Genomic DNA, 22,647 nt, shown 5'->3' with positions numbered 1-22,647 from the left:
ACTACAGCAATTCAGAAAACACAATTCAGAAAACACAACAGCAATTCAGAAAACACAATTCAGAAAACACTACAGCAATTCAAAAAATGCAACGGCAATTCAGAAAACACAACTGCAATTCAGAAAACACAACTGCAATTCAGAAAACCCAACTGCAATTCAGAAAACACTACAGCAATTCAGAAAACACAATTCAGAAAACACTACAGCAATTCAAAAAATGCAACGGCAATTCAGAAAACACAACTGCAATTCAGAAAACACTATGGCAACTCAGAAAACACAACTGCAATTCAGAAAATGCAACGGCAACTCAGAAAACACAACGGCTATTCAGAAAACACAACTGCAAATCAGAAAACACAATTCTGAAAACACAACAGCAATTCTGAAAACACAACAGAAAATCAAAAAACAATAGGGCATTTCAGAAAACACAACTGCAAATCAGAAAACACAACTGCAAATCAGAAAACACAACTGCAATTCAGAAAACACAACGGCAATTCAGAAAACACAATTCAGAAAACATAACTGCAATTCAGAAAACATAACTGCAATTCAGAAAACGCAACGACAATTCCCTTAATTGTATGCTCTTTTTTTGGCTCAATGCGGAACCTGAGAAACGGAATTTTGTTCCATATCATGCGACAGCTTGTATTGGTATGACAATAAAAAACCTTGAATCCTTGAAAAACGCAACGGCAATTCAGAAAACACAAATCAGAAAACACTACTCCAACTCAGAAAACACAATGGTGATTCAGAAAACTACGGTGGCCCTGAAGGACAAAACAAATTTACAAAAGATGAAACACTTTTACAAGGTTGGAGAAAAATTTACATTTTGGAAATCAAATTTACATTTTGGAAATCAAATTTACATTTTGGAAATCAAATTTACATTTTGGAAATCAAATTTACAAAATCAAAAAACTCTTTTACAACTGGTGAGAGAAAAAGGCGGAACACTCTTACCATTTCTGAATCAAATTTACATTCATTTTTAATGGAAAAGGTACCAAATACTGGAAGTGATCCGGGAGTGATCGAGTGAGGGGTCATTTAGTTTGTTTGGATGGAGAGAAACCAAACGGAGCAGCATTTGGTACTGGTACTCTGTTTGGTACTGGTAATCCGTTTGGTACTGGTACTCTATTTGGTACTGGTACTCCGTTTGGTACCGGATCACTTCCGGTGTTTGATACATTCCCTTTCAGTTAAAAATAAATGTAAATTAGTTTCAGGAATGGTAAAAGTGTTCCGTCGTTTCTAAAATTGTCTCACCGCTTGTAAAGTGTTTTTTAGATTTTGTAAATTTGTTTTCTTAAATGAACATTTGTTTTGGCCTTGGTAAAAAGTGTTTTGATTTTGTAATTTTGTTTTATAAAATGTAAAAATGTTTTCTAATATGTAAATGTGTCTCCAACTTTGTAAAAGTGTTTCATCTTTTGTAAATTTGTTTTGTCCTTCAGGGCCACCGTAGAAAACACTATGGCAAATCAAAAAACACTACTACATTAACCAAACCGGATGAAATTGGTACCCTGAATGCTGAGTGTTTTCTGATTTGCTGTAGTGTTTTCAGATTTGCTGTTGTGTTTTCAGATTTGCTGTAGTGTTTTCTGATTTGTTGTAGTGTTTTCTGATTTGCTGTTGTGTTTTCTGTTTTGTTGTAGTGTTTTCTGATTTGTTGTAGTGTTTTCTGATTTGTTGCAGTGTTTTCAGATTTGCTGTACTGTTTTCTGATTTGTTGTAGTGTTTTCAGATTTGTTGTTGTGTTTTCTGATTTGTTGCAGTGTTTTCAGATTTGCTGTACTGTTTTCTGATTTGCTTTTGTGTTTTCTGAATGGCCGTTGTGTTTTGCACTTCAGGGCCACTGTACACATTGCTTCAATAGAGTATTAGTTGATAAGGGATTTAATAAATTGAAAAACGCTACTCTTGATTTTTATTGTTAAAAGTTTTGTAAAAGAGTAACAAAACATACTCGCGATGTCTTCAAAGTACATTTGCTTCAGTTTATATTCATTAACATAAACAGCGCGAATTGAAAATCCCTGCACTGTCGCGGCAGGGTGGCATCTTTCGAACAAGCAGCAAAACTCGACAGAACACCACCAGCCTGCTTGCTAACCGGCTAACTTCCGTAGCCAGCTAGCAGCAACCCCGGGCTAAGTAGTTAGCATCGTCCCCCTCTTGGACTTCATTAATTAAGACTTTGAGAGTTGGAACCAAACGACAACTGCTTCACCAAAGACTATGTGTACTTTTAAGGGATTCAGATGCCACAGTTTAATGAAAATTCGATTTAAAACAGTCAAAGCGCTTGTTGGCAAGTTGGTTTAACGGTAGTGTAAACGTAACAGAATTAAAAATAATATCCGGTTAACGTTTTCAAAATAAAATCTGATTCAAAGTCTGTTGCTATAAAAACATCTGCAGTCATTCGTCGTGGACATATGTGACCCTATTTACAACTGATAAGACGTCTCAATAGAAACACACACTAGGTTGTGCACATATTTGCTGAAAATGTGATCAGATTAATCGTGCTTATGTTTTATTTTGAAAGGGCCGGCTATTTGACTTCCGCCCTTCTTGGCTTTGACAAACGTTTCCTGAAGCTTCCTACTTTGACTCGTATTGAAAGATACCGCCTTCTTACAGCTCCGACCAATCAGCTTGCTTGTTTGTAGAGACTCGTGCTCTGATTGGTCAGGATTTTTGGCTGATGTTATCGCACAAAGAAGAAGCAGGAGGGGAAGGCAGAGGTGTGTTTGCCGCCTACAGGATGTCAAACTAGGTATAAGAATTGTCAAATTGATTATAAATTTAAGAATATAAAAGTTTTAAATAAAAGCTTTTTCTATCTAGAACACAGAGATAACTCAATAAAGTGTTACCAACTGTGTTTTTGTGATATATATTTTATGAATTATTATGAAAAGAATTTAAAAATAGTAGTAAATGTGCTGTGTTGCTAAATTCACCTCATTATCCAGAAATTAATGATCACATCTTGAGACAAAAACTCAGGAATAGACCCTAAAAATTATAAAACTGCTTGTGAAAATTAAGAGAAATCAGGGTTTCCTGCATGCTTACAAAGAACATCATAGAAAGTGATTACAAAATGAGCATAACACTACTTTACAAGTCTAAACCACAAACCAGAGGATAAAAATAGCTCATGAGCACACACAGCCCCTAAACATATTTCCACTCTGCTGTGAGTCCACAAGTGGGTACAGAGCAAAGAAATCAATGTCACAGGTTTGTTTTATTTATTTACTTATTATGTTGATGAATTTTCAGATCAGAGGGGCACCGACATAAGAAATCCTGTCCTTTTTAGTCCCTAATCGTTATGGAGCACATATGTAACTAAATTAAAATGAAATTAATGTTTCATTTTAATTGTGTAACATAATTAGCATTGTTGAAGATGAAAATTTAAATGCAAATAGGATTATTGAATATTCATTTTATTTATGAGTCAAATAATGCGCACATAAGAAAATGAAAAAGCATTTCTGTTAATGCAATTTCATTTTCAAATTTGCCTTTTCATTTTAAATTAGTTACATATATGCTTCCATAAATCGTGGCCATGTTGTATAATGAAAAAGACTGATTATTTCTGATTTCCTGCTTTCACAGCACAGATTTTGCAGCATTGAAAACCATCCAAACCATAAAGATAGAAGCCGCAGTAAAATGCATTGGAAATGGATCATGGATTTGGATGTTCTGATCTGTAAATCTTGGTACAGATGTCACATCATCACGATTTAGGAGGCAGTTTTTACAGTGAGGTGTAAAATCTATTATTGAAGCTAGATTAAGTCATTTTGCAAAAGTGACAGCTGTATAAATAAGTGCATTGTCACTGTCCCCATGTTTTTTACCTGCATTAAATAATTTCTGATATTATGAAGAAAGTTAGATTCCTCTTAAGCTTCTGGATTATGTACACAAACAATAATAAATACACAAACAAGCAGGAGAAAGAGCAGCTTGGACTCAAAGTAGTCAAACATATTCCCTTTATTATAAGCCATGGTAGTGGTTTTTCAGAGTAACATACAGTAGAGCAGACAGTACACACAATGATTCCCAACCTGACCCACATTTGACTAAATCATTCAACCATTCTTGTCATCAATTTGTTAGAGAACCTAGAGTAGAGTTAGTTACCAGACTGTAAACACATTTTTAAAATTAAACAACACACACCTTTTTCAGAGACAAGAGACGACACTAAATAAATACAGTAACCTCCATCTTCAATCCCTTCTGCGCAGCATGAGAAACAAACACCTGAAGACTGAATTACTCCCTGTTTTCTGACTTTATAAGTACCAAGTGTTTTGTGCTCATCAGAGATCAGCCAAAGTTAGCAGCCTCAGCGAACCTCAAACACGCCTTTCTCAGGGGGAGCCACATGCTGACAACCTCTTTGCATTATAGTCGGACAGAGGTGATGATCAAGAGATACATGAGTGGAAAATAATCCCCCTGGAAAGAGTGTTCATCTTTTTTGATCACATCTTCAGGACTGCTTTCTCAGGATCACAACTTAATTATCATGTTTTGCTTTGCTAATATAAAAACTGTATTTTACAGGAAGTAAAATCTAATATTCTGATTGGGTCTCTTACTGTGACAGTTAAAAAGCTCCCTTAACAGCCTCCAGACTGACTGCCTTGAGTTGTTCATCACTTTCACGTCTCCTTTTAAAGTCCTCAAAAGTTGCTGCGAGGCAACTGATTTAACACAGAAAGGGCATGTTGATGAAAGGTAATGATGCCATACTTTCTACAAAATATGCACCATTGCATTTTGGCATATTGGCGGTGGAAAACACCCAAAATTCAACAGAGGCTGCCCTTTCAGTAATAGGAAGAAATCTGAGATTCATAAGTGTTAAATTACCCTTTAAAATCTGAGATCAGAGTTAACAGTTGTGTTTTTCCTGTGTTCTTTTAATCTGATCCTTTGCATAACACAATCACAAATACCTAGCTGATTATTGGATGATAAGTTTCTCAGTTTAGGACTGTTCATCTCAGCTTCAGCATAAAGAGGCAAATACCAACGTTTGTTATCTAAACAGACAGAAAATACAGTCATGATGATGATAACAGAAGTTCTAACGTAAGGACAAACACATAGTTCCTTCTGGGTTCCCAAATAATGACCTTAGAGATTCTGATACATACAAATAAAACAGATATTGTATGAAAAATAAGGTTAATTTGTAAACATGAGAAAACCACTGATGACCCGAGAGGTAATTACGCTGTCCTCATGTGATTACAGGGAAAAAAAAGACTCTTCATCCCTTATCAAACGAGGGGGAAATGTCAAACGAATGAGTGTTTCTCTACGCAATGAGGTTGTTAAAGCTCTGCCAAAAATGTAAAAGTGCAAAGTTGCCTTCGGAAGCCGCTATGGTTTTGTAAAAGTATTACTCAAGCCTATTTAACACCCAAACAGAGACAGACAGACAAATGGATAGACAGGCCAAGCACCCAGTGCAGCAAGAAACTGCACGTTGAAGGAGTCTATCATACTCTGTTTTGGTTGCCCGTCAGCAGACAGATAATCCAAACTGTCCGTTGAGCTTTCATGAGATGGGAAACCTCCCCAGGTATCAGACATCCTGCCACAAATGGATATGTATTTGGTGCTCGGCCCCGAGTGGCGGTTTTCAGTGTTTTCTCCACAGTATGTAGGTCATGAGGAGGATGAGGCCTGCCGACAAGCCGGCGATCACAAACTGGTGGATGGAGAGGACGTTCTCCAGCGTGTCGATCCTCTCCTCCATGGCACTGGTGTGGAAGTAGTCGTAGATGCCAGCGCCGATGCTCCAAATCGCCCACACAGCGTCCACGATCAGCGGCATGATGAAGCAGGTGAGGGGAGGAGGGGCAGGCGGGCTCAGCTGCAGGTGAGACGGACTCTGTCAAAGACTGGGATCAGAACACAAAGAAGTGTCTCTGTTATATTATTATATGCACTCTACAGGAAGGGGCAGAGCCGCCTCTTTTTCATAAGGAGGCTCAGATCCTTAGAACGCTGCAGAAAGATGCTGCAGATGTTTTATCAGTCTGTGGTGGCAAGTGTGTTATTCTATGATGCAGTATGCTGGGGAGGAGTATAAAACACAAGGATGAGAGGCGACAGGACAACTAGTGAAAAGACCTGGCACTGTGATTGGAACCCGGTTGGACTCACTGGGGGCTGTGGTGGAGAGATGCACACAGAAGAAGCTAGAGGCCATTCTAAATTACACAGATCATCCACTTCACAACTTCTTTGTGGACCAGAGAAACAGCAACAGTGGACGGCTCATCTCTCTGAGATACAGAAAATCATTCATCCCTGCAGCCACTAGGCTTCATAACTCCCTAGCCAATGGGAGATGAGCTGACAGACACCTGTATTACTTGTTTTATATGATTGTTATAATTTTATCTGCCAGACACCTGAATTTCCCCCTTTGGAGATGAATAAAGTACATTCTATTCTCTCTACTACATTATCTCAACAAGAGGTTGTAACTGATAATTAAATAGTTTCATCCCACTTTAAAGCTCTGGGACTAAAATGAGAAGTTTATCTTGTTTTAATTGATCAATATGAAGCATTAATTATAAAAGAAAAGTCAAATTCAAGCCTTAATCTATTTTACATTCTGTGCAAATGTAAATAATAGCTCATAAATATCTATTCAAGTTACCTTGATATGTTAGCATGTTTGTTTGCAATGTTTTAACTGTTTGTTTTTCGTGTGTGACACAGTTTGTTGGACAGCTGGAACTATTTAAACAAAAATAAAATATCCCAAAGTATGAAGACTGCTATTATCAGAAGAGGTGCCTAAATATTAAGACTACAAAGTACCCTGCTCAGAAACTATTCAGATCTACTCTTCTGCTAGCAGGCTAGTCAAAACGTTAGCTAGCATACAGGCTAGTTTCTCCCCTTAAAGCTAGCACAGATTATCAGATACAGTCTTACTTACAGCATGGACTGCTTCTGATATTCACGAGCACCTCAAAACTTCCCCATCATCCTGTTTCATCTGTTAGCATCATGTTTCAGGCAGGAGTCACACCAGCTGCCGAGAGCTACTTCAGCTACTTCCGGGTGTGCGCACTAACTGTGAGGAGTTTCTGCGCTTTAGCAGCAAGGTACGCCGGACTTCATTTAGATAATTGAAGACTTTAAAAACTTCACTTATCTTGAAAAATAAAAGCTGAAATATGACTTAATGCTTTAATAATGTACAAGACTTGTTAGCTGAGTAATTCGGCGCCAGTTAAGCATCTTGTCAAGGTGTGTTTTCATTTTTAAAGGCTTCACATCATCAGGTACTGCAATGTAAGTTAGAAAAACTGGTGGACAGAAAAACTAAAAAAGACAGGACAGTAGAAACCCATTCAACACTTTTGTATAACTTTAAAATTGTAATGGAATACGCCGAATTTTGCCTTGAGTCTTTGCATATCAGATTGAATTATTTTAATTTAATCAAAAAGTGGAATAAGCCTGTTTAGCCCAAATTACTGAAAATCGTTTGAAATTTGAAAGGAGTTTGGTGTACATATTTTCCCCTTTTTGTGACTTAAACATGGAATTAACATGATAATGATATGAAAAAAAATTACGATATAGCGGCCATATGTTTTACATTACGTTTAAATTGCTAAACTCCGCCCTTTTCATACTGCCAGGCGCGGTGGCCAAGTGGTAAGGCGTCGGTCTCGTAAACCGAAGATCGCGGGTTCGAACCCCGTCCGTGCCTGTCGAGGTGTAAATGTGACATCTTCCTTTTCTAAAGTCGGTAATATGAGATAAAACCAACACAGTCACTGAAAAACAGATACATTCCATTGCAAGAAATGTGCTTTCCCTTATTTCCAATAGTCAAAAAATTCAAATGATTATTTCATGAATCACAAACTCCTTTCAAGTCCACTAGAGGGTGCCTAAGCATCACATTCTCAATATATGACAAATGTGAATATAACATAAAATGAAGCTCACTAACGGGAGTCTGCTGCTGAAGGAGCTGCTCAGGGACCCCACAGTCTCATGTAAGAGGGATTGTCCATGATGGATGTTCCACCTCCTCTATGGAGTCCAGAGAACAGAACCAGGACAGAACTGGCCCTCCTGACCAGTCTGTTCAGTCTTTTTCTGTCCCTCTCTGTGCTTCCTGCTCCCCAGCAGACCACTGTATAGAAAAGTTATGGGGTTGTTTTTTATTATTATTCTATAGACCTGGGGTTCCCAAAGTGTGGGTCGGGAACAAGACACAAATGGGGGGTTGTGAGATGTTTTACATGTTTTTTACATAGTACATTTGACCCATTAAAGTAAAAAATATCAACAAAAATAGATGCTAAAGTTGAAAGAAAACCTTGAAAATAGAAAATGTAATGAGTTTTCTGCCTTTCTTTTTGCCAGATGACTCCTAAGTTTAGTGTTAGTGAACAGTGAATATCAAAAGCATCAGTAGCAGTAGATTAATTCATAACAGCACAGGAAACACAGACACATGCTCATATAGGTAGGGTCATTTTCTGCAGACCAGCTAAAGGAAGCCACATTAAATCACTTTAAAGGGACAGTGGGGGGTCGTGAGTCTTTGGCACCTATATTTTGGGGGCCACAGGCTGAAACGTTTGGGAACCCCTGCTATAGACTAGTGCCAATTTCTCTTTAAGGCCTATACTGTTCATAGGCTTCATCAGGGGCGGTAAAAGGCATTTACACACTTTAGAAGTTTTATGAACACAAATGAGGCAGTGATATTGACCATAAAGTGCTAAAAATTAACATTTATTCAGAGCTTTCAGTTTTTAAGTTTTTAATGTCCATTTGTGAACTTTGTAGATGATAATTTAAAATTTGGAGGGAGCAAGCACCAAAATTGTATTTATCCACATTGCCTACGTTGTAGGTTACTCTATGCCAAACTTGTGTTTGGTTTGTCTTTATGGTGTAGCCCTACCTCGGTTGAGCGTAGATCAAACGTTACTGAGATCAGTCCGTTCATTTAGTCGTGGTGATAATGGCTCAAGTCGAGAGGGATGATGATTCTCTACCTGAGGACTACGGCCATATTTTAAACCCAGGTTTGAGGTTTTGTAATAAAGAATGATTCGTATTGTTGTAAGTCTCTGATCTGTTTACCACACAAACTTCATCACAGCCTTCAAAACATCAGCATCTAACCTGAGATGGCATGTGGAGGTCTGTAGCTAACACACTGCTTTGAATCCAGATGAACATTTGAAACTTGTCTGTGCTTGTAGTAACTTAGTTTATATATTTCATGGTATTCTTTTTAGATATGAAATCATGGTTTCTAGATCAACAGAACATAGCAGAATGTACACCCATGCATTCTTGACTGCACTCATGCTTTGTGAAAATACATTTTGAGATATTTTTAAAAGTACTTTGAATATTTAAGTATTTTTAAAATACTTTAACTCAAGTAACAACTTCCACTTGTATTGGAGTCATGTATGACCTCAAGGATCTATACTTTGACTTAAGTAATGAAGCTGTATACTTCCACCACTGTTTAAATATGAAGGTAAATATCCTTTACTTGATAAAACATGACGTTGACACCGAAGAGGAATTCAAATAAGACAAGAGTGAAATCAGTCATAATCACCTGCGAACACGGTGGAGGTGGCGGAGAGAAAAGGAACTTCTATAAGTCTCATTTTGTCCTTATATGACCTGAAACTGTGCCTCTGCAAAGGTACCCCTGTTACAACTTCTATGCAAATAATGAAAGAGGACACAACCTGTATATTGTGGCTGGATATCAGGCAAGGTGCCAATTAAACAGGGCTGCATGATAACTGTGTTCAGAGGGCAGAAATATTGATCTAAGGCAAACATGGAGGGGGTAATACAAAGTCCACGTATCTTGAAAAAAGTGATATATTGTTTTTATTTTTTGAGGGCGGTTTGGTTCAGTAAGGCAAGGCAAGGCAAGGCAGTTTTATTTGTATAGCGCATTTCATACACAAGGGCAACTCAATGTGCTTTACATTAAAACATTAAAAGCATTGGAGACATTCAGACAAGAATAAAAGAACACAATTAAAATGACAATTATAATTAAACAGAAAAGAAAAGGAAAATTAGAAATATATTAAAAATTACATTAAAAGTTTAATTTAAAGTGGGTTAAAATGAGCTAAGATAGGAAGGCAGTGGCAAATAAAAAAGTCTTAATCTTTCATTTAAAAGAGGTGAGAGTTGGAGCGGACCTGCACCTTTCAGGAAGTGTGTTCCAGATATGTGGTGCATAATGATTAAACGCTGCTTCACCGTGTTTCATTCTGACTCTTGGGACTAAAAGCAGACCAGTACCTGATGACCTCAGAGCTCGAGGCAGTTCATAAAGTAGCAGCAGATCAGCAATGTATTTTGGGCCTAAACCATTCAGTGCTTTATAAACCATCAGCAGGATTTTAAAGTCTATTCTCTGACAGACAGGAAGCCAGTGTAAAGATCAGTAGCCAGTTGTCTCTCAGTTTGAGTCCAACCTTCGATCCCAGGCCGAAGGGCAAGACACTGAGCCCCAAATTGTTCCTTCTGCTAAGGAGACTCAGGTCTTTTGGTGTGGAGGGGGTTCTTCTGCCCGCTGGACTCTGTGGAGGTGCTGGCTGACAGGAGAATGATATCAAAGCTATCTTCTCTTTCAGTAACAGACTTCTTCACCCGTGGTGTCTCATGGAGAGATACTGCAGGTCTTTCCTTCCTGCAGTGATCAGACTTTACAATCAACAACAATAACCTCACCAAAACGGACTCATGTGCAATATCTACCCCATCTATTTATTAACGTGCAATAATTACTCATCCCTCTCTTCTCACATGTGCAATACTTTTTTTCTACCCATCTTTTCAGTTCTGTACATTGTTTTATACTATGCTACAAGTCTGTGCACATTTTTCACCACGTCACTTGTTTTGTAAATATTTTTTAATTTAGTTATTTAGTTGTGTGTATACATCATAAGATATGCTTATTTCTACTTCTTTAATTTCAATTCCTAATAACTTTTAAATAATTGCTATATATGAAGAGTTCATTTGCAGAAACAGATAACTCTGTTTTTATAACATTTCTTTTTAATATAGATTTTGAATAAAGTTACATTTTTAAGATATCTCTAATTAGTAATGTCATTTTGACTTAGTCAAAGCCACCCAACTTCAGTTGATTGATAATACCTAAAGCTAGTATAACAAAAACAAAAAGTTTTTGAAACATTTTTAATTTCTTTAAAAGTAAGTTATCTGTTTTTGCAAATGAACTTTTCATATGCTCTTGTTTACTTTATACTGTTTTGCACTGTCTACTTTGCTGCTGCAACACTTTAAATAAAATAAAGGAATATCTTATCTTATCTATCTTATATATGTGTAGATAAAAATATTAAGGCTGATTAAAGCTGTTTTCTATGTCTATACTTAACGGGCAAATGTCCGTTTTTTATCTCTTTTTTTATTTCATGTTATGGCGTTCATTTACACTTCCATGCTCACAGCCTTCCCCTGGGAATCCTGTGTTTCACGTCACTATGCTATGAACTCTGGGTAATTCCCTTACACTAAAGGCTGATTTATACTTCTGCGTCTCCCCTACGCAGCAGGGGCTGACGCGTACATGAGCCCCACATACTTGTGCGTCGATGTGTCCGTGTCGTGCAGCAATTCTCCGCTGAAACGCCTGAGGGCAGTGCGGTCTCTCTGATAGCCGACCGCCTGCTTCCGGTCCCGCTACGATCTCTGTTTACTTTTCCACCAAGTTTCAGAGCGTGTTATGTTAATCTACAGCTGATACATGTTGCTGTTTATCATACAGACATGATTACATGAAGAATAGAGAGGAGGAGATGAAATACATGGCCGATGTGCGGCCGATGTCCGGGATCCCGGAAGTGTTGTAAATGCAGGAAAAACAAAGCCGCCGAGTGGACCAATCACAGAGCTTGCGGTCCGCGTCGGCTCTACGGGGAGTCACATTTTGGAGGAGGTGCACGTCAGCTACGTGCGTAGGCCACGGCGTAGGTACGGGAGCTACGCGGACCCCCGGCGTAGGGTACGCCGTTGATTCAACGCAGTATAAATCAGCCTTAAGTGTGCAAAAATGCCCACTTAGGGAAAGGCGGCATAAAGGGCTCAGAAAGTCTGAGAGAGATCCTTCATGCACTTGATGTTTTGTCATTAGGCAGACTGGTGTTTGCAATGGATTAATTGATCTGATATTCAGGCCCCTGTTAGTTTGACGGTACTTTGTAATAATTCAACACAACAGACATTATTGGTACATCTTTTTATTGCAGTTAAAACAAGAATGCTGAGCGTGTTCCTGCATCAACAAACCAGTTTCTTCTCATACATGGATCTCCATTGCATAGCTTCACGTTCTCCTCCACCACAGTACCATTATGAAGCATCATAGCTACAGCTCACGAGTAACCACTCCCACCTCCCCTTGAATTCTTAGCTCAGTGTTTTCCCAGTCAAAAACATTTGGCGTGGTTGCTCTTCCCCCGGCATACAATGTTCTAATCGCTTTGCCTGAGAGGACATTGTCCCACATGTTCACTTCAGTGATCTCCCCAACGAAGCTCTGACCGGCTTCAAAATCACCAAAATAGTTATCTGGATCTTGTCCCAGGATAACCTTTCCTCCACTACGCACGGCGTGACCCTTCTTGTAGATTTTGGTAATGCTCTTCTTTCCATCCACGAAGACGTTAGCTGCACCTGAGCTGGAGTCCCAGGTGAAACACAGGTGGGTCTCCATGGCGCCGAGCTTGGGGGCTTTAAAGAAGACTCCCTCTCCACTCAGGTAAAAAGACAACCTGAACACAAGGTGCAAGTTAGCAGAGCCGTAGACGTTTAGTATGGACTTCTAACATTGTTACTTTATGTCTATGCTTGAAATATGAGAAAGCAAAATACCCTCTCTTAGACTAATTTCACCACCCACTTCAAACCAGCGCCCCCTAGAGGCATGGAGTGCTTCAGTTGTAATGGCGGGTTTGCTACAATTCTAGGACTCGAGCACCAACAAGGTCAGCGAAGGCACTATTTCTTTCCTTGTACCTCCAAAATAAATTGCCTTTTTGGAGCCTTCACCATGCTTCAAAACTCATCAAACTTGACACACTTATCAGGTCGGGCGAAAGTTTCGCTATTTTGCTGGCCCCATGAAAAAACTCCCAAAAATGGCTCAATAGCGCCCCCTTCAACTTTTCACATTCGAAAAGGCCAGCCCCTCAACACGGTTCAACCTACATGCATGAAGTTTTTTCCCCATATCTATCAGACCAAGACCTACAAAAAAGCCTCTCAATGTCGTGGTGAAACACCAACAGGAAGTCAGCCATCTTTTTTCTAAATTCTGACACTTGAATTCACAAGGGTACGTATTTAAGAGAACTTTTGCCCTATCAAGTCCAAACCACGCACATTCTGTAGTAAACACATTCAAAGTTACCAAAAGAAAATCTGGATGTCAATGGGTGTGGGCGTGGAAGAGGGTCAAAGTTGGAGTCAAAGTTGGAGGTCATTTTGGCAATCTGCCAAAAACTTTAAACCTTAATAACTCTTACATACAGTGTTGGATCAGCACCAAATCAGTCGTGCATGACAAGTGTGCCAGTCTGAACGCATCTGCATGCAAATATTCACCTACATTGTATACTGCCCCCTATTGGCAACATGAAATCACGTGTTTACTTTGTGATGTATAGCTCCTCCTATTTTGAACATTTCTTTTTCAAATGTGCTCAGAGACACTCTTCACACCTTCATGAAGCATCACTGGTCAGACTGTGACCTGTCGTTGAAGGGTGTGTCTCTGGGGATGCCTCAAATTTGATGTCTCCCCATGAAATAGGAAACATTTATAGCTCCTTCATACAGTGATCAATCTATTTGGAAAAACATGATCAGGGTCCAACCGTCAACACACCTATGGGCTCATTTATAAACTACAGCCAAAGCGCCACCTTCTGGGAATACATGGTACTGACCTTTAGATACAATATTTGATCTGTTCCAAATTTGATATGTTTGATCACCCAGCCTGAACTCGTCGATATACACATGTTAGTCATATGAATAGCGGAACCTAATAGACACAAGTAGTATTTATTTTCAGATCCTGTTTTTAAAATGCTTCTGATCACAACTCTTCCTATAATGATCTGTGATGAACAATCCTTCAGAACATCATTAAAGTCACAGCAGCACTTACTGGTGACAGTCAGTACTGCAATGTACACAATGCTGATAACTGCACGCGTATGCTCACAGTTTCAGGCTAGGCCTCATAAAGTGCAGCACAGCAACACCTGCTGCACATCAGGCGGTGGCATACATCAGGCGGTGGTTACAGGTGTGCGAGGGCCCGTTCATCGCCGCTTGCAGCATTATTAATATATTATATTTCAAATTTCTGATTGTTTTAATATTCTATTTATATTAGATTTTTTCATCAAACATTGTTTTATCTCCTTTTAATTGTCTTCCTCACATTTCTCTTTTATTGTCTTTTAGTTTATTTCTTGTAAGGTACTAAGTAACCCTGTTTATATTAATAAAGAGTATCATTATTATTAGTAGTAGTATTATTATAGTTCATTTTTTCATCAACTTTTTTAAATTATTATTATAGTAATCATTTTTATTTTTATCATTCTTATTTTAATGATAATTGTTATTTTTGTTATTATTTCTGTTTTTATCATTATTATATTATTATTATTATTATTATTATTATTATTATTATTATTATTATTATTATCATTGTGATAATTTTTATTTGATCATTTTCTTATAATTATCATTAATATTATTGATATTATTTTTATTTTAGATTGAGGGTTAGATGGGGTCCTGAGGAAATGCTACAAAATTCTAACTCAAATTCAGGCTTGATTCTGTGACTACCAGCCCTAGCTTTAAAAAAAAACTTGCATAATTTGCCTATTCTTTCAAACATACCTGACAGCCCTTTTGCCTTTGTTGGCGCAACACTGACCATATTATTAGTATGTTTTCAAGGTGAGTACCTACCTGCCGTCCAGCTCTCTCCACACATTCAGCTCGTCATAGTACTGGGTCCGGTAGGCAAACAGAATGATTTCACGCTGCTCAGTTGGGAGTTCTGTAGCTACACGCATGCACAGAGTGAAAGCCTCCAGGTTCAGAGGTTTCTGAGGGATCATCTCAACATAGTTGGTAACTGACTCACTCTGGAACACCAAGGACTTAACAGTGACGCTCCCTGATGGACGGAAAACAGAGATTTCGCAGATAAATCCCATTAAATTTGTAACAAAACAGGTTTACATGGATGAGGAAACTCAGTCATAATCACCTGCCAACACCGTGGAGGTGGCAATTAGAAAAAGAACTTCTGTTAGTCTCATTTTGTCCGCGATGACCTGACACTGTGCCGCTGCAAAGGTACAGTGTCAGGTCTGAACAGTGGGCTTTTATGTTGTGACTTCCCAAAATTCCTCTCTGCTTCAACTCATGCTGTAGCTGGATATCAGGTCCAGAGGGCTGAAATATTGATCTAAAGGTAAACATGAAGATGTTCACAAAGTTCAGGTATACTCAAAAAGTGAAGTAAATCTGATTGATCCCTATCTATTTCTCAACATTTAGCTCTTTAAATTTTGTTTAGCTAGTTATCTGTCTGGAGTGTACACTGCCTCTCACCCAATGACAGCTGGGATAGGCTCAAGCCCCCCGAATGGGAAAAGCATTATTTTGGTGCAGAAGCATGTAGAGGCTTGCATTATGTAAAGTGGTGGACATTATCTAAGTCAAAGCATGGATCCTCCTGGTCAAAAAATACTCCAATACAAGTTATAGGTCCAATTCTCAATGTCCTCCCTAAGCAGAAAGGGGGCATAAAGGGCTCAAAAAGTCTGTGAGAGATCCTTCACACACTTGAAGATTTGACAGTGAGACAGCCCGTGCCTCAAACGTGCCTCAAATTCAGTGAGTGTTTGAGTGTGGACATTGAGATTGGGCCATAGTTGTTACCATGGAGAGACAAAGTATCCGTGACGTCAGCCATCTGTTTCTAAAGCGCTGTTTTGAGGCCAATCGTCAGCGGGAGCCATATTGCTGCTGTCGAGCCAGTGTGACGTAAAGAGGCGGGCTTTGAGTCTCCTCGCCAACAGCTACAGCTACAGTGTTCGCGCCTGTCAATCAAGTCAGCTGTGTCTCTCATTGGAAGACTCGTAATCTCAATATCTTTGAAATTACCGTGTTATGAAAAAATTCACCCCCCGTACAGTATGTGCCGATCGAGAAATGATCTATCCAGACTACACTCTACACACATTTTTTGTACCAGGCTGTAAATAATTATTAATTATCCACCAGGCAGTAAGGATGCTGAACTCTCTATCTCGCTCTCTCCCTGTTTTGCCCCTTCTTCCCATAGTGCCCCCTTCACAGGCTTAACCCGGTCACTGACCCAAACCCCCAAATGTACGCTGAGGTCTGTCATCCTCAGGACTGAAACACACACACACACTTTTTTTTTTTAAATTGCACTATAGCAAAGTTTTTGCACTGTTTTAAACTGTATTTATATAATTTTATTAGCTTTCTTCTTATATTTTTCTAGCTTTCCTTCTTATCTGTTGTTGTCATTGCTAGGGTCTGAGAGAGAAACACAATATCAAATCCTCAGTATGTTTAGTGCATACTGCAGTTTATTTGACAATAAAGAGGACTTTGAACTTTTGAACTTTAAACATGTTAACTTCTGCTGTAAAGATAGGCTTTTTTTGAATTGGTGTCTATGTGGTTTCCTGTGTTTCCTCAGCCAGCCTAAAGCTGATCCTCGATGAACTACAGTTTTTACCACTTGCGCATTGGCCTTATATTTTTTGACCGGAGGTTGCTGCTTGGTTGTTACTTGAGTCAATTGCTTGCTTTAAAAATACTTAAGTATTCAAAGTACTTTCAAATATCTGAAAACATATTTTCACAAAGCATGAGTGCAGTCATGAACGCTGCTTTCTAACACATTTCACACCGACACAGTCTTTGCTTGCAGAAGCGTTTATTGAAGTGAGAAGAAATACATTGTCAGCCAGTCAAACATCACGTGGATACATGTGAACGTTAAACAGGTGTACTTTAGTTTTCTTTTTGGTATTTATTAATTGCAGAGCGTTGTATTCTTGACATTACGACATTGCCTACATGATTCCAGCATGTCGTGTCTTTAGCATCTTGACTACACCCTATGATAGAGAGTATTAACCTTCCCATGATAGGTGAGCTTTGCGGATTCCCAGTTGAGAACATTCGCCCATGGGGAATCGGTTTTTCTCTTCCAGTCGGCCAGATCCACGATGCAGCTGTCTGAGAGGACCGAGTCCCACAAGTCCACATCAGAAATGTCCCCAACAAAGCTCTGATAGTAGTCAAATTTACCCAAAAGGGTATCTGGATCTTGTCCGAGGATAACCTTTCCCCCAGCTTCCACAGTGTAACCCTTCTTGTAGATTTTGGTCAAGCTTCTCCACCCGTTCATGAAGAGGGTAGTCGCACCTGTCAAGGAGCTCCAAGTGATGCACACGTGGTTTGTCAGGGCTCCAAGCTCTGGGACTTTGAAGCTGGCGTGTTCCTTACTGGAGTGCAGGTAGAGGGACAACCTAAACACAGATATTAAACAGTAAGGGATGCGTCTTCCAGCACAGAACATCAGACCGTGCAGGATTATAAAACAGAACACAACAAGGAAGAAAAGTCTCATCAATGAGACTGTCAGTCATTAAAAAAGCATCTGCTTAATGACATTGTAACATTAAAGCAGCAGAGATGGTCTGTATTAAACACTTTGATCTGTTGAGATCTACCTGCCGTCTCTCTCACGCCACACATTCAGCTCATCGTGGTCTTTAGTCCGGTACGCAAACAGGATGACCTCACGGTTACCCGTAAGCTCTGTAGCAACCCGCATGCACAGAGTGAAAGCCTTCAGGTTCAGGGGTTTCTTGGCTTCCATCTCAACAAAGTTGGTGGCTGAGGGAGCTGGGAACACCAAGGTCTTGATGATGGGTCTCTCTGAAAGACAGGATGGAGAAAGAGAGTGATGCACACACTAAAACGACTGGTGATATGTTGGAATGACGTTGTTTTTTAAACTTAATGAGACCATTTGTTAGGATGTTTCATCAGTTTTCTTAAGCTGATGCATCCTCAGGGGTAGAAACAAATTAAAGCAGGTGTTTTTCATGCAGTTTAATCTCCTAAAAATGTCTTGAGAAATGATCCCTATGATCTGATTTGAATGATCAAAACATCAAAAACTCAAACACGGTTTGATTCATCAAGAAGGGGAATAAAACAAATATATTCTTCAGAAGCTGGAACTTAATATTTTGACTTTTTATGAAAAATGATTTTAACTATCAGCGATAAAAATAGCTGCTGATGAAGGATCCTGTCTCAATTAATCAACTTGTTTGTTTCTTTGTATTCGTTCTTCACGAACATTTACCAAACCCTCAAACACAGGTGTCCTAAACAAAACATACAGGTTAAATTCATACAATGCATGTTAAGAAATGGGCAGGTTACCATTTTTAGCTAACACCGAGGTGGCAGCAATGAGGAGGAACACGGCTACAAGTTTCATTTTGTCCTGGCAATCCTGCAACAAGAAAAGAACATTGGGGTTATAAGTTTAATGCACGCTGTTACAGTTTGATGGAGCTGTGTACTCACCGTGCAGCTTCAAAGATCCTGCTACAGACCTGAATGGATGGGTCTTTATGTTGTTGTTTTCCTAACTCCACCCTGATTGCAACACAATGACATGCAAACAAATGCTGCTACACTTTTAGCAAAAATCATGCTTGGCTTACGAAATCATCTTTAATTCAAGGAGGTGGATGAATTTCATTTTCCCAGCGAGCAACACTCAGCTGCAAAAGGTCAACTGCATGAAACTTTGCAGCTTGCAGAAGAGGATGTTGGTGGCTTTTTGGAACTCTTCAAACCACCATGTTGGCCTGAAGTTACCAATCACCTGTTGGCCTCAAGTTCCAGCATAAGGCGAGTGTTGGGAACAAAAACGTAGTTGCTGATTCTTCTTGAAGCACCGAGTCCACCCAACCATTCATTCATTCATTTAGTCTTATATATGTGTATGTAGAATGTTTAACTATTGTATTCTTTCAGTCTAAGTGTCAAGTTTAGAATTCTAAATCCCAATTACAGTTTCTTTTAAATCTTGTCAGACTCAGACTTGGTAAAGCAAATAAAAGTTTGCACTTACCAGTCTTTGTCGTTAAGATCCTGTTAGTGACGCCAATTTGTGATGGAATTCAGCAACAAACTGGACACTGGAAACAGAAGACTCAGGAGACTCTGATGGCTTATGTTGAAATAGTTTATGTAGAACTTGGCCAAGGAGAAATAAAATAACAGTACACAGGCAGGAGAGGGCAGTGCAATGCCAAGTCAGTTCTGACAGACAAAACCCTTGGCATGGTATTTATTCCCCCTGAAGACGACACTAAAGTTAGATAACCATGTTTGGACAATAGGAACACAACAAGTGGGAGGAAGACCTGTGTTCTAGTTCTGGAGACAGTAAGTCGGCCACAACACATAGATAAAGACGGGAGCAGGGGGAGAGACCTTAACTACTACCCTGACACTATCTCGCCTGTCACAGATGACATGGGAATCAAGTTACTCTAAAGTTGACCCTTAGACTGAAAGAATACAATAGTTAAACATTCTTACATACCTATATATAGGACTATGAAAATTCCACAACACCGTAGACGGCCTACTGCTGTGGACTTTATCATCTAGGGGTGACCCCAAATAGTCGAATATTGGACGATTCGTTCTAACAAGCCTTAGTCGACTGCCAATCTCATAGTTGAATATTTGCATATGAAACGTGGATCATTCCATTCAAATCATGGGGGTGCTCAATGTCTAATTTTACATTATTTTCCTGTTTCCCGTAAAAATAGTGTCTCATTTAGCCTATTTTTATATCAATACAGACTTATTTAATGTAATTCTGAGAACAGCTCTTGAAGTGTTAAATCTCCTTAAAGTGGTAATTAAATCTCCCCCGGTAATTAAAGGTGGACCATTTAGCGGGACCTGTGGAGCAGACGTACCTCAGCTGGCCTTTACATCTTTCTACGTTCATGGCAGCTCAAAATGTCAGAAAATAAAACTTCAGTTGATCCTAAAAAATAGTGATGAAGATGAGGAGCAGCTTCATGAAGAGGGCTGTGAGATCAAGGATTACCGGACCACACAAAAACTGTACGGGGCCAAAAGAACGAGCAGGAATACCCAAAGCTGTCTGAACCCTCAAAAACAATCCACAGCATCCCATCCACCTCCACGCCATCAGAGAGGATATTCTCTGTAACAGGATTTACAGTCAACAAAGCAAGGAGCTCACTTCTGCCCGTACACATGATGGTTTTCCTCGCGTACAATTTGAAAAGACTCAAGCGGACAAAGACACGATGAAAGACTGTTTTAAAAGGTACTGCTAAGGTATTTAAAACCCTTCAGCTGGTTCAGGATTGATTTTGAACATTATTCAAATGTTTAGCCTTAAGTTGGACAAACTACCCTCCACTGTGTGAACACTGTTTAAATATCTCCTGATTCCTTATTCTATAGTGGTGCGTTGTTCCATCTTTAACAGATGGTGGCCTTATTTGAGTTTTCTCTCCTTCATCACCTCGTTGTTTTTGCAATATAGATTTAAAAAATCTAAGTTTTATGCTTATAATATTCTGTTGTCTCTTTAACTTTAAGCAATGAGTCTCTTAATTGTAAAGGGTTATGTGTAATATTGTCATGCGGTCACTATCATGCAGACTTTGGGTCAATAAGGAAAAACAACAAACATTTGACTATTCGTCGACTATGGGCAAAATCTGATGAATCAGATTCGACTAAGCAAATCCTTAGTCGGGCTCACCCCTATTATCATCATCATTATTATTTCTTCTTCTTCTTCTTCTTCTTCTTCTTCTTCTTCTTCTTAATTAAGTTATATGTGAATATGTATGTAAAAATATCTATTTTATTATTAGTAGTATTTTTATCAGTATTATTTGTTTTCCTACATGTATTTATATTCATTTTTATTCAAGTTTATATGTGCAATTGTATATTCAAATATTTATGTGACCATTATTATTATTATCATTATTTTATTTTTATACATTTATATATAAGTTTATTTGTGCACATGCATGTATAAAAATCAATCTTATTATTATTATTATTATTATTATTAGTTTTATTTATTTTTATACATGTATATATTCATTTTTATTTAAGTTTATGTTTGCATTTGTATGTACAAATATCTATTTAATATTATCAGTATAATTATTAATATTAATTTTCATACATGTATATATGTATTTTTATTTAAGTTTATATGTGCACATATATGTATAAATGTCTATTTTACTATCATACATATTATTATAACTATTTATGTTATACAAGTATGTATGTTTTGTTATTCGAGTTTATATGTGCATATGTATGTATAAATATCTATTTTTCATTATTATTATAATTATTATTTTTTGTTTATTTTATATATATATATGTATATATAACTCTGTTTAAAACACACAAAATATGTTGAATATTGGACATGTATTTTAAAGTTTGAGTTTTGCAAATAAAAACAGATATTGAGATGAAAAAATATTACTTCAACAATGTCATTTGTTAGTTGGTAATTTTTTTTTTCTGTTAATGTGAGGAAGGGGGAGGGGACAGAGAAACCCTGTGTTAATATAACCAAAAAAGGTTATGATTTTTAAAAGTGTAACTCAAAACAGAGAACAGAGTTATGACTTGTGAAACAACTTTAGATTCTAATCGAAATGTAAGAACTTGACCTTTCGCCATGAAACAGGCAGTCGCACTAACCGTCATGTAGAATGTTCGCTCGCTCCTTGAATGAGCAGAATGTGAAGATGTGTTATTTTGCTGCTTATGTTATTACCAAATAAAGATGTTTTGAATAAATAATTAGTGTTTGGCATTGCATCAGATTAAGCCTCATCATGCTCAGCTCCTATTTTTGATGCCAAAGTGAGAAGTTTCATGACTATATTTAGAAATACTTTCAGGATGAAGCTATCATCATGACTGGGGCTGACTCACCCAGAAATGGTAAAGCCATTCCAGGTTTTAGTCAAACCCTCAGCTGATTAGTCATGACTAGTGAAAACTTCACAGTGCATGAACTTTGATGTTTCACCATAGAGGAAGTGTTTTTTTTCTGTCAAGGTGACTTTATGAAGAATTTAATTCCTTGTGTCTCAAATATATCACACAAACACAATCTTTTCTAGCTGACATGTTTATTGAAGTGTTTGTGAGACAATCAGCCATCACAATGATTCATACATCATGTTACACAGGTGTTATACAGGTGTAATGTTGGTACAGTCTGCTATTCATTGCAGAGCTTTGTATCACCTCTCTTTGACATTAGGACAGGGCCTACTTTCCTCCAGCATGTCA

General features: G+C 38.3%; 2 protein-coding genes, 1 long non-coding RNA gene and 1 other non-coding gene across 4 annotated transcripts; 1 reads left to right on the top strand and 3 right to left on the bottom strand.

Moving 5' to 3' along the window:
* Window positions 1-4,035: 4,035 nt before the first annotated feature.
* Window positions 4,036-7,190, bottom strand: LOC117832486. Its single transcript, XR_004635193.1, has 2 exons — window positions 7,037-7,190; window positions 4,036-5,981 (listed from the first exon to the last, which is right to left on the bottom strand). It is a non-coding gene; the product is annotated as an uncharacterized LOC117832486 (long non-coding RNA).
* A 557-nt stretch (window positions 7,191-7,747) lies between these two features.
* trnat-cgu lies at window positions 7,748-7,819 on the top strand. Its single transcript has one exon. It is a non-coding gene; the product is annotated as a tRNA-Thr (tRNA).
* Window positions 7,820-12,376: 4,557 nt separating this feature from the next.
* Window positions 12,377-15,537, bottom strand: LOC117832087 (pentraxin fusion protein-like). Its single transcript, XM_034711060.1, has 3 exons — window positions 15,449-15,537; window positions 15,145-15,355; window positions 12,377-12,923 (listed from the first exon to the last, which is right to left on the bottom strand). The coding sequence occupies exons 1-3, from the start codon at window positions 15,498-15,500 to the stop codon at window positions 12,518-12,520; spliced, it is 669 nt and encodes a 222-aa protein (XP_034566951.1). The 5' UTR covers window positions 15,501-15,537; the 3' UTR covers window positions 12,377-12,517.
* A 1,604-nt stretch (window positions 15,538-17,141) lies between these two features.
* LOC117832086 (pentraxin fusion protein-like) lies at window positions 17,142-18,881 on the bottom strand. Its single transcript, XM_034711059.1, has 4 exons — window positions 18,832-18,881; window positions 18,685-18,757; window positions 17,961-18,168; window positions 17,142-17,756 (listed from the first exon to the last, which is right to left on the bottom strand). Exons 2-4 carry the CDS (start codon window positions 18,740-18,742, stop codon window positions 17,336-17,338), a joined length of 687 nt encoding a protein of 228 aa, XP_034566950.1. The 5' UTR covers window positions 18,743-18,757; window positions 18,832-18,881; the 3' UTR covers window positions 17,142-17,335.
* Window positions 18,882-22,647: the final 3,766 nt, after the last annotated feature.

Source organism: Notolabrus celidotus, chromosome 20 (genome assembly GCF_009762535.1).
Source record: "Notolabrus celidotus isolate fNotCel1 chromosome 20, fNotCel1.pri, whole genome shotgun sequence".
Classification (NCBI taxonomy): domain Eukaryota; kingdom Metazoa; phylum Chordata; class Actinopteri; order Labriformes; family Labridae; genus Notolabrus; species Notolabrus celidotus.
This window is presented reverse-complemented; position numbering and strand designations above follow the sequence as displayed.

Coding starts and splice junctions, on each gene's coding strand:
- LOC117832087 (XM_034711060.1), bottom strand. CDS start 15,500: ATGAGACTAACAGAAGTTCTTTTTCTAATTGCCACCTCCACGGTGTTG. Junction 15,356..15,448: donor CACCTCCACGGTGTTGGCAG/GTGATTATGACT, acceptor TCCGTCCATCAG/GGAGCGTCACTGTTAAGTCC. Junction 12,924..15,144: donor TGGAGAGAGCTGGACGGCAG/GTAGGTACTCAC, acceptor CCTTGTGTTCAG/GTTGTCTTTTTACCTGAGTG.
- LOC117832086 (XM_034711059.1), bottom strand. CDS start 18,742: ATGAAACTTGTAGCCGTGTTCCTCCTCATTGCTGCCACCTCGGTGTTA. Junction 18,169..18,684: donor CTCGGTGTTAGCTAAAAATG/GTAACCTGCCCA, acceptor CCTGTCTTTCAG/AGAGACCCATCATCAAGACC. Junction 17,757..17,960: donor TGGCGTGAGAGAGACGGCAG/GTAGATCTCAAC, acceptor ATCTGTGTTTAG/GTTGTCCCTCTACCTGCACT.